Genomic DNA, 11,680 nt, shown 5'->3' with positions numbered 1-11,680 from the left:
ACAATCACACAAGATCTCACAAATAAAAACCCACAAACAATCTCTTGAATCTCTCATAATTTCTCTCTCAAAAAGGATACACAAACCCTCTCAAATTTGGCTCTAAAGAGTGCTCTCAAATTCAGCGCGAACCTTCTTTGCTTTTTTCCTTCTTTGCTTTTCTTCTTGCTGCAGCCGAAAAATCTCCTTTGCCAAAAAAAAAAAACAAAAACCCTTGCACTCAACCCTAGAAAGTATAGTTGCTATTTATAGGAGGAATATGAGAACGAGTGGGCCTGACCTGCTTAAATTTGGGTGTTCTCGTAAACACCTCACGTGCAAAGAAGGGACACACGCACGCTGTGGCCCCCACCCCCACTCACAAAGGTCCCTCCACGTCTTCTCGTGCTGGCGTGTGTATATGAGAAAGCGTACTCCTTCATGTCCACACATCTATATATCATGAACATGTGTAATATATCCTACTCTGTCATGACCACAAGCCTATCATGAAGATCCTCTTGAGTTTCATGAAAATCTTGGTGAACCCTCTGCACTAACTACTAACATATAGATGCATGAGCTTGAACCTTGAGGATCTGTACTATAATGACAATAGTTATACAATTCATTCATTGTATTTGTAATTAATTAAGGTATAAAAAGCACATATAAGCCATTTATAGGAATACAAAAACAAGTCAAGTTTAAATCTTTGTTTGACAAAAGTAAAACACTTACATATTCTCTCTCTATTAAACCCTTAGACATGTATCTGACTGGCAATAGAATATGAACCATGTTGTGATCTCATGTATTAGTAATATCCATGCATCTTCTAATGATGTCCCACTATCTAGTAATGTAATCCGACACGTAAAAAAAAAGAAAATTCTACTCTACGATTCTCTAGTACCACTCATCTCATCTCATTCTCTAGTACCACTCATTTCATCTCCATATTGTCCTAGCATGCGCCTCTTTCCAATAAGCAATAATTTTGAGTGCAAATGACCAGGCTTGATTTGATTTATTGTTTATGCTGCAGTAAATTACTGTAGTATAAGCAATAATTTTGAGTGCAAATGACCAGACTTGATTTACTGTTTATGCTATATTATTTACTATAGCATGAACAATAATTTTTGCGTTGTCCTTTAAATATAGAGGAGTAGATCCTAGATGGTTTTTTATAATATATAATTAACATTTAAATCATAGTAATTATAATTATCCTTCACTTTTATCGGCCTTTGCAACCTTGTAGGAAATAAAATTAGAATATTCTGTTAAAATAATTTATTTTCATAAATTAACTTAGCTACTCCTATTTAAATAACGTCTGGAGAATTTTTTAAAAGAAACTAATTTTAAAAAATATTTTACAAAAACGATCATTTTGCTAAATATTTAGCAAAATCGACTTTTTTTTGGACAGCTCACTAATGCTAGATAAAAAGAGGTCGATTTTGCAAAATATGGGATTCAAAATACACTTACCTACTAGTCTCATGTGTTTAAGGCTGGCTAATCAGCCACTTAATATACCACAAAATTCTCATGGGACTAGTAGTCATGTGAGTTTTCAGTAGCAGAAAACACAAGCCCCAGACCCTTGTGTGATGTGGAGGGGCTGGAGAAGGGAGTTGGTGAGGAGGTCAGGTAGGGAGAAGAGGCAGTAAGAGACGACGATAGAGGTAATGGAGAGGTTCTGGTCGAGGAAGAGCATGAGGGGGCCGAGGTGATCCAGAGGAGGGAGATGGTGACGGCTTCAAAGATTCAGGAAGACGACCTCAAAAACCCAAGCCTCCAAACCCTGGACAAGCTCCAGTCCGTCCTCTTGCTTGCTCCCCATTACCGCCATGAACCTGGTCGTGTATCTCCGCGCCCTCATCTTCATTCTCTGCCTCGGCCTCCTCGCCCACGCCGGTGGCGTCCTCCCCATAGGCTTCACAAATATCATCGGCTACTCCGTCCTCTTGGCCTGGCCTCCGGCCTTGATGGTGACGACCTCAAAGATCCAGGAAGACGACCTCAAAAACCCAAGCCTCCAAACGCTGGACAAGCTCCGGTCCGTCCTCTTGCTCGCTCCTCATTACCACCATGAACCTGGTCGTGTACCTCCGCGCCCTCATCTTCATTCTCTGCCTCGGCCTCCTCGCCCACGCCAGTGGCGTCCTCCCCATCGGCTTCACAAATATCATCGGCTACTCCGTCCTCTTGGCCTGGCCTCCGCTCCGGCCTTGAGCCCCTCTGCTCTCAATCCTTCATCTCCAAGAACTTGGACCTTGATGTGGGGTCCCTACAGTCAGAGTTGAAGCAAATCTTGATGTTGGCAGCGCTCGGGATCGTTGACGATGACGACGACATAGAAATGAAGAACCATCTCTAAACCCTAGAAGAAGACGACAACATCATCAAAGAAAGAGGAGGAAGAAGAAGAATTGGAGGATAGAGAGGTGGCGGGGGCCTTTGATTTGGTTTGGTGAGAGAATCGAAGAAATTGAGGGGGTTTTGCTTTGATGCACTAAATACATGGGACTAGTAGTCCCGTGTGTTTTGAAACCTACATTTTGCAAAATCGACATATTTTTTGCCAGCCTTGATGAGTTGACTCAAAATAGGTCGTTTTTACTAAGTATTTAGCAAAACAGTTGTTTTTGCTAAATATTTTTAAAAACCCGCCTCTTTCAAAAATTTCTCCAAAATAATAATACTAGTCCTATTGTGAAATAACATCTCATCATCTCTTGCCTTTTTTTTTTGGCAAATTCAATGATTTGAGGGACTAATTCAAAATATTATTCTATACGCTGAAGCATCTGTAAAATGCACCATAGTTTAAGTCCACCCACTTTCAAAATTACTCATTGAATTAAAATACTATGTGACTATGTCGGCCTCTAATTTTAAATACATGTTGTATTCAAGAGTTTTTTGATATATGATATTAGTTATTTTATTTATTCCGATGTGACTTGTTGTATTTTAATCTTAAATGGTTGTATACACACTATATTTTTAAATCAAGACTTCAATTATTTTTTAAAAATTTGTCTCATCCTAATGCCACGAGCGACAAAACCCATCTATTTAAGACCCGAATCCGAAAAAAGAGACATTGATCCGAAACCCAACCCGAATCCTGCTTTCCTCCTTATCTGTAGCAAAACACGAGACGCAATCGTGAGAGCGAAAAAGAAAAAAAATGACTTCTTCACTTCGTCCGGCCCACTCTCTTCTCCCCCCTCATCTTCGTCCCCATCAGTTCAAACTCAAAACCGCAGAAACTCTGACATCCTTCAACAAAATTTGCACTGAACCCAAGCCCTCATCTTCAATTTCTTGTAGCTGCATCTCAAATCCCTCGACGAATTCTGCCGCAGTAGTGAAGAGCAAGCGGGTCAGGTACAGAAAAGCTTATCCCGGCGAAGCCAAAGGAATCGTCGAAGAGATGCGATTCGTCGCGATGAAGCTCCGAAATGACAACATTGAAGCGGCGGCGCGGCGCGGGGGTTCCGACGCGAAGCGAGCGACACGTGGCGGCCGAGCATGGAGGGCTTTGTCAAGTACTTGGTTGATAGCAAGCTCGTCTTCGAAACCTTAGAAAAGATCGTCGACGAATCCACCGATGTCGCATGTGAGTAGCATTATTAGGTTTGGGTTTCAAATGTGCTTAAGATTAACATGAATTCGTTCTGAGTTTTGACATGATTATGATGTCAACTAATAATTCAAAAGGCCTTTTCATTGGAAAGATACTAGGTTTGGAGTAAATGCATACATTTGGGCCACTTTCGCATGTGAGTAGCATTATTAGATTTGGGGTTCAAATGTGCTTAAGATTAACATGAATTCGTTCTCAGTTTTGATATGATTATGATGTCAACTACTAATTAAAAAGACCTTCTCATTGGAAAGATACTAGTTTTGGAGCAAATGCATACATTTGGGCCACTTTGTGTCCGATATTTGGAATAAAGTGTACGTTATCCAGTCACATTTAGGGTCCTCTCATGACCATTGTTTTTGCATTAGCTAATAAAAGCCATCATTGGACTGCCATATCTCTTCCGTTATTCAATTCTATTTGTAAATTTTGCCAATGCCTAATGGCAACAGTGTGCGCCCTCATAAAACTCTGAAAACTGAAAGTTCTTAGGATTCCAACTAATTGTTAATTTGGAGTAATGATATCAGACACTATAATTGGAAGAACAATGCCTTCTTCGAGCATGTAGATAACTATAAGGTCTATAATCTTAGAAACTTGTCTGCTATTTGGATGGATGGGTCTTTGTCTTAAGGTGTGTTGGATGCAATATCATTCTTTTAAGGTGGAGCGCATCACATGCAGCTGGGGAAGCACATTAGTTGATTGTCTATGGAAGTGATTTATATATTTAGATTATTGATTTCTTTTGACCTTCTTTGGTGTTTGTGGATTTCACTAAATCTCAGTGTGCAATTTGTTTAATTTTCAAATCCTATGTAATTCATTTCTTTTATGCCTTTTGCTGGAGAAAAAAAAGATTTTCATTCTTGCTTATTTATATCCTTGAGTTTCTTATATTTCAATATGTTCTACTAGTTTAGTTCATCATTTGATTCATTCATGAAAAAAAATTTATACTTATAGACTAGTCAATTATTTCAAATTTTATAATTCATCGCCTCTATGTCTGTGCATGTGTTTTTTTCCACTTATTGATGGTTATCACTACATTACAATCTGAAAGGTGGGGGAACCACCTTCAACTTTTTTTCAGCTGCAAAATAAATAATTTTTTAGTGATAGGATTCATGATTCCATGCTCAACTCGTAGTGATTGGATATTAGGGTTGCATGCAGAGCGAGATGTTACATTTGCATTTAGTTCCTCATTGTCCAGTGATGTGTCATGTTTTGACTTGTGCAATGTCTGAGCAATTTAGATTCATAATTTATACATTTTCTTTGGACCCCTGCATCATGAGAGTATCATCATGTATAACTAAGTTGTTTGAAATCCCCATGGATGTGGGGTTACGATGGGAACCTATGTGGACGTCTTCATCTGTTTATTACTCTAACGTCAGGCTTTCCTATCTAGCTGAACATTCAGCTGAATAAGTTTCAATGCAAGGATCAGCTCTGTGCATAGATATGAACCTGATTTCTCCAATTTTTGTAACACATAATGAAAAAAACTTAAATTGCTTTGTTTATTCGTTTCAGACACTTACTTCAGGAAAACTGGTTTGGAGCGCTCAGCCAGTATATCAAAAGATTTAGAATGGTTCAGGCAACAAGGGATTGACATTCCCCAACCAAGCTCTCCTGGAGTAACTTATGCCACTTACCTTGAAGAATTATCTGAGAAAAGTGCTCCATCATTCCTATGTCATCTATACAACATTTACTTTGCGCACATATCGGGTGGCCAGGCGATAGGTAGACAGGTAGCTAGTCTATACTTGAGATCAGTAATGGCTGCTAAAATTTATTATCTAATGACAGAGCATTTTGATGCGTTCTTACGATATTCCTGAAAACTTCTGGGATATAGATAGTTATATTCCTTGGATAGAAAGATTTATGCATGATTTTGACACTTGTATGCAATTCTGTGTTTTGCAGTTACCTTCCTCCAGGGCAAGTCCTTTGAGCTAAAAATATTTCCGTATCATTTCTCACTTTTTTCTTTGACTTTTCTTCTTCTTGTCACTTGTTTCTACTTCTTAGTTTCCATATATGTGTTGATAACTTCATCTGAAACATTCAACATATGGAAGCATCCAAAGTGAGTTTATCTCTTCCTATATGTAATGGGTATCATCACTGGCCTCCTCCTAATACACTTCTCTGTAAACTTGTCTTTTCTGATTGTATTAAACATCATTTATAACCTGATCTCAGCTATTATGCTCATTATTGTGCTCATGTAGCCTCTTTGCTTCTAACGATTTCCCTCTGGTGTAATAATTTAGGGTCTGTAATTGTGAATAAAATTTTGTTTTGTATGATTAGTCAAATTCAATAATTCCAAAGGACTCTTCAAGGTTCCCATGCATCCTCTTCTATTTCCACACATTCTTTCTTTTCTCTTGTGCTCTTCCTGTAATAAAGTTCAAAAAGGTAAATGAAGTTTGTTTAAGTAACATTTCATTTTTCAAATTAAATTAATCATATCTTTAACTTGTCTCCTTAGAGTAATCGTGTATGCAAAGCACACAGTTATTATATTTGTTAGAGAACCCCACACACATGTTGAAACTTGAAACTATTAATTCTTAATGTGAAAACAGATAGTGTGCTGACTTCTTGTGCTCGAATTTATGACTTATCTTTCTAGGCTCACTCAATTCTTTACTGAAAACTTAACTTTTACTTCTGTGTAACATCCTCGTTGACTTTCTGGTGGTCACCTTCTAATTTATATGAAATTTGTTCTCTATCAGAAAGTTAGGGCAATTAGTCATAGAGACATACATGATAGCAGGCATTGAAGGAACTCTTTTGTTCTACCCTTTGTATTTACTGATCATGGGTAATTTCCATTTCCTTGACCTTCCCAATTGATTAGTATTTCTAGGAAATTCATAATTGGTTTAAACATGGTTTGAACATCTGATTCCTTCATTTCTCTATTCAAGTTGACTTTCTCATAGTTGTCTTCTAATTAGTATGAAAGATATTTTGTATCGGAAAGTTGGAAGAATTACTGAATTAGTCATATGATATCCTCCGTAGTAGCTGTTGCCTCTACAGGCATTGAAGGAACTTGTTTGCTCTATCCTTTGTGTTTACTGATCAGGAGTATTCTTCATCTTCTTAAGCTTCCAATTTGATTAGCATTTCTAGAAAACTCATAAGTGGTGTAAACCTGGTTTAAAGATCTAAATGTCTAATTCTTTTATTTCTACATATTTCTAACTAAAGTTGCAATATGGATATTATAATTGCTTTTAGACTAGAATAAGAAATTGAGGAAATATAATTTCTTTTATGGTTATCTCAGTTTCTTTAGATAAAAATAGAAAGCTAAAGGAATTATAATTGCACTTAAGAGAGAATATCTCTTGAGATAGCTTCTGAATGGAGAAAAATGATTCCAGTTGCTGATCATAATTGAGATAAAAGCTTGTTGATGTAACCATTGTTTGCCTGTATATATACATATACATATGTATATATACATATACATATACATATGTGTGTGTGTGTGTGTGTATATATATATATATATATATATATATATATATATATATATATATATATATATTTATATATTTGTGTGTGTGTGTGTGTGTGTCTATAATATATATATAATTTATATATATATATATATACTATATTATATATATTAATATATATATAATGCATTGGAATTCTGAGCTTTACATCTCAACTAAAGTTAGAATATTCTTTGGAAATTTTCCTTTAATATATATTCTCCTTGTCTATTATCATCGCTTTCATCAAACTTTTTATGGTATAGACAATACCCATTCTTGAATATTAAAAAAATTTATTATAATGCATTGGAATTCTGAGCTTTACATCCAAACTAAAGTTATAACATTCTTTGGAAATTCTCCTTTAATATATTCTTCTGTTCTTTTTATCATCGCTTTCATCAAGCTTTCTATAATAATATAGACATTACCCATTCTTTTTTCTTGGAGACTAGACCATAGATTGATGCAAGTCAGGTTTGAACTCCACACACTTGAACTCTGTAAAGAGGCTTTATTACTGTCTGTCAATGGCATTTGCAGATCCTCTTCACTTGTTTTGAGCACGAGTTGAACTCTTTCCGATTGAATCATCTATATTCTCTATCAGACTGGGCGCATTTTCTCACAGTGTGCTTGTAGACAATTGATTACCCATGACCGTGAAGCTCTTGAATGTTAATGCAGCTTTGTCCAAAAAGAGTACAATCATGAGAAATCATTGAACTTTCAACAGTATGAAGACTGATGATCAGTTCTCCTCCATATGAACTGTTTAATTTTATTGGCTAAATACCTAAGCGCTCGTCATCTTGTGTTCCCTCCTGGGGTTTATCGCCCAAGTCCCCAAACCATAACCAACTATTATTTTGTTATGAACTAACCGCAGTGTTTGTATAAAACTATAAAAATAGGTTGTTTTCTTGCAATTTTTGCAAAAGGAACTTTTCTTACCTCAAAGGAAGTGCAGCCAGCCTATCAATCATAACATAATATAGGAAAGCCCTCCCCCTAGTCAACTCCGAACTAATACTTAGTTTAAAAGAACAAAGAGTTATCGTCTGTTTTCCTCCGCATTTTATTTTACATTAACATACTGAGAGCTCTAGAGTATCGTGAGTATTTGTATTGGATAAGCAAACACGCGCGCGCACTCACACATAGACACACACACACACACACAAAGAGGATATGAGCACCCTTTATTCAGAGAGGAAATGAGGATGGGAAGGATAGGCTGAAAACCCTATCCACGATTACGACACAGTTCTATATATAAATTATACCACAGGGAGGGAGCTAATTTAACAACTCTTGTAAAAATTCTGTAGAAAGCTTCGTATACATAACTGGGTTGAAGTTTCTTTATAGTGATACATCAACAACCATGGGAGTCAAGGAAATACTTACTCCTGTAGAGATAATTGCATTAGGTCTATAGTGATCATATGGAAATGTTATTCACGAACTGAACGTTGAAATATGACCCAGTGACTTGCTTTATGCATTACATTGTGCCCAATTTCCATGCAGTTAAATTGTACTATCATAATGAAGATTGGTGGTTTGACTTCCTACCCTTTTAACACTGATATTTTCTACTTCCTTGTAATAGGTGTGTGAAAAGCTTTTGCAAGGAAAGGAACTCGAGTTCTATAAATGGAAGGGCAATGTGATGGAGTTGTTGAGCGATGTAAGAGAGAAGCTCAACAGTCTTGGAGAGGTTCGGTGCCTACACCCTTCTGTTTGCTGCAACTTTCCGCAAGCATTATTTAACTTTTTAATTAATGTTATAATATGTATACACTTATTTGCAACCAAAACGGAAATCTCTGTTGCAGCACTGGTCTCGAGATGAGAAGAATAGATGTCTAAGAGAAGCAACCAAGGCTTTTCGATATTCTGGTCAGCTGATTCGCTTGATTATTTTGTAGTGAATTTCATATTCTGTCGTTTCCTAACTAGGAGATCCACCGCTTCTGTGAGAGAAGGTACTGCAATCTTTCATGTTTGGTATTTATTATTATCATCACCATTACTACTCCTTAAATCATGTTTATTTGCAAGACTAGCCCCCAAATCTCAGCATTTGAGAAAGTACACCCAAAACCATCAATTTAGGAAAACTGCAAATCATCAAATCATCAACAACTTAGTTGTATATTGCGAGTTAAAATTTGAATATTTTGTTGATATTTTTTACATTGCTGTCATAAATTAGCTTATCAAAGTTGATGATTTATTGGTTCGGGATATCGTGCTTCAAAGTTGAAGATTTGGGGACAATTTTGCAAATAATGAGATTTGGAAGGTAGATTTGCAAATACACATGATTTAAGTGGTGTGTATAATAAATAACTTTAATGTTTCTTCTGATTGCAGTCATTTTATGTGAGTTAAGCATAACGAAGCTCAGTTTCTAGAGTGCTCAACATTCAGCAGCCTGGTCGATGTGCAATCGATTGAACTCCTCGAGGATGTTTGTCATTGTAGGTTATTATCGACGAATCTAACCGCGGGTCATATTGGGATTTGCAAATTTCTAATGATTTAGGCAAATCATGAATGTATGAATTGGGAGGGATTATTGGACTATTTATAGTGCGGATATCCTCTCTCTTAAATGGTACCGTCTCCTCTTTGGATTTAAAAACTTCATTTCGGTGAGTTGGTTAATTGGCAAAATTGGCATAGACCCTGAGCAAATGTGCGGATCTGATGGAATTGGATGAATGTTGTCATATTAGGCTTGAGAGAAAGTGCTCCTCTAGATTATAGGTAGCAAGTAATATTAATAATAATAATAAATAAATAAATAAATAAATAAAGGAATAAATGTGCTCCAGGAAGGATTCTATTTTTAGTGTTCGAGAAATGGAGTTAATGTCAAAGAAATTATATTGTAGTAGTGAGGCCTGCAATCTTTAATGATTAGAAATCGCAACCGTTTTTATTTACAAAAATAATAACAACGATGATAAGCATTCAATTTAAGGAAATGCGTACGTAATTTTTTGGGTGTGATACAAACAAATATGTTTCACATAAAAAAATAAACTATAATGAAATTTTTTTAATTTTTTAGACGAAAGGCACCACTCAGAATTCCTTTACACATTGTTTTGCTCTTTTGTTGTTACGATGCTCAAAGAAATTGAGTTCGGATCCTCTCAGAACCACCGGCGTATGACTCAGAATCGCCCACTCGCGTGGGGGCCGGTTTTGACACGTAGCCTATAGATCACTTGTAACAAGACCATGTGACATATTCACTGCAGATGTTTGTCTGCGAGACATTAGTCCATCATTTATATATAATAAGAAACTGGTGTAGCGACATTAGCACGCACTCCGTTACGACCATGACATGTCGAATTCTTTGTTGACGGAGCGGTTGATTTGCCTTTCAAATTGACTTTTCCCTCTAGATTAGAACCATATTTCTCCAAGTACCAATCCGGAGTACCATGTATATCAAAGCAGGTAGCAATATCATGACCTGATTTGTGACAGTGAGAATGATAATCACATTTTTATTATAATTTTATATCATTATTATCTATTTTTAATGAATAAATATACTACTAATAATTATTTTTATCTTTAATTGCAGGTTAATAAAGAATAAAAGCCCAAGATCACTTCTCTCAACAAAAGCCCTAAAGAATTAATGAAGAATACAAGCAACAAACCTAAAAGTCCAAGCCCAAAAGCACAAGAAAAATAAATATACCATCAAGGAACAAACGAAGAAGTTTGGTGAAAAAGGAAACAAATCATGTAATCTGGACATCTCGGTAATGTTTGGTGTTTTGGCCATATCTCTCTCATATCAACTCGGAATGGGCTGAATAAACATTCTCTGGAAAGCTGAGAACGAGATCTATAACTTTTATATTTGTGATATCTCTAAAGTTGGAACATATCATGAACAAATATTCGTACAAAGAAGCACAATCTGAATTTCTGCACTGGAGAAGTAATTATGGGAAGAATTTGAAGGTTAATAAAAAATAAAGTCCAAGATATCTAGTCTCAATACAAGTCCATTGAATTAATGAAGAAAACAAGCAAAATGCCCAAAAATCCAAGCCCAAAAGCTCAAAGGCTAAAAATGATTCCTTAGGGCTTAAGTCTTCATCAAAGGGCTCTCATTCATTGTTGTTTACTATAAATAGGGGTAGAGAGTGAGGGATTAAGGGTGTAAAAAATTTTATAACTCCATTTGGAGAGGAGAGTTACTCTTAATTGAGAAAATCTTCTAATTTTGTAACTTTTTTGTTATAATCAATAAAAGAATTTTTTTACCTCTTTATATTTTTATTTTCTTCTCTTTGTTTGATGATAAAAATGAAGATGGGATGAAGATGAAGATCAAGAGTGAGGTTTGCTTTCATCTTGAGGCTAGAACCCTCTTGGGTGGTAAATTTTCTCTTTGTTAAAATTTTTATCTTTTTATTTTCTTGCTTAAATAGCCAAGAGG

At 36.0% G+C, this 11,680-nt stretch overlaps 1 protein-coding gene across 1 annotated transcript; it reads left to right on the top strand.

Annotated features, from left to right (window-relative positions):
* Positions 3,118-9,867, top strand: LOC109834040 (probable inactive heme oxygenase 2, chloroplastic). Its single transcript, XM_020401924.1, is given in 6 exon segments — positions 3,118-3,506; positions 3,509-3,619; positions 5,198-5,421; positions 8,813-8,920; positions 9,039-9,188; positions 9,580-9,867. Coding segments are annotated over 5 exon segments (855 nt in total). The 5' UTR covers positions 3,118-3,187; the 3' UTR covers positions 9,132-9,188; positions 9,580-9,867.

This window comes from Asparagus officinalis, chromosome 3 (genome assembly GCF_001876935.1).
Source record: "Asparagus officinalis chromosome 3, Aspof.V1, whole genome shotgun sequence".
Taxonomy (NCBI): domain Eukaryota; kingdom Viridiplantae; phylum Streptophyta; class Magnoliopsida; order Asparagales; family Asparagaceae; genus Asparagus; species Asparagus officinalis.
Note: the sequence above shows the minus strand (reverse complement) of the source record. Positions and strands in the feature narration are given on the sequence as shown.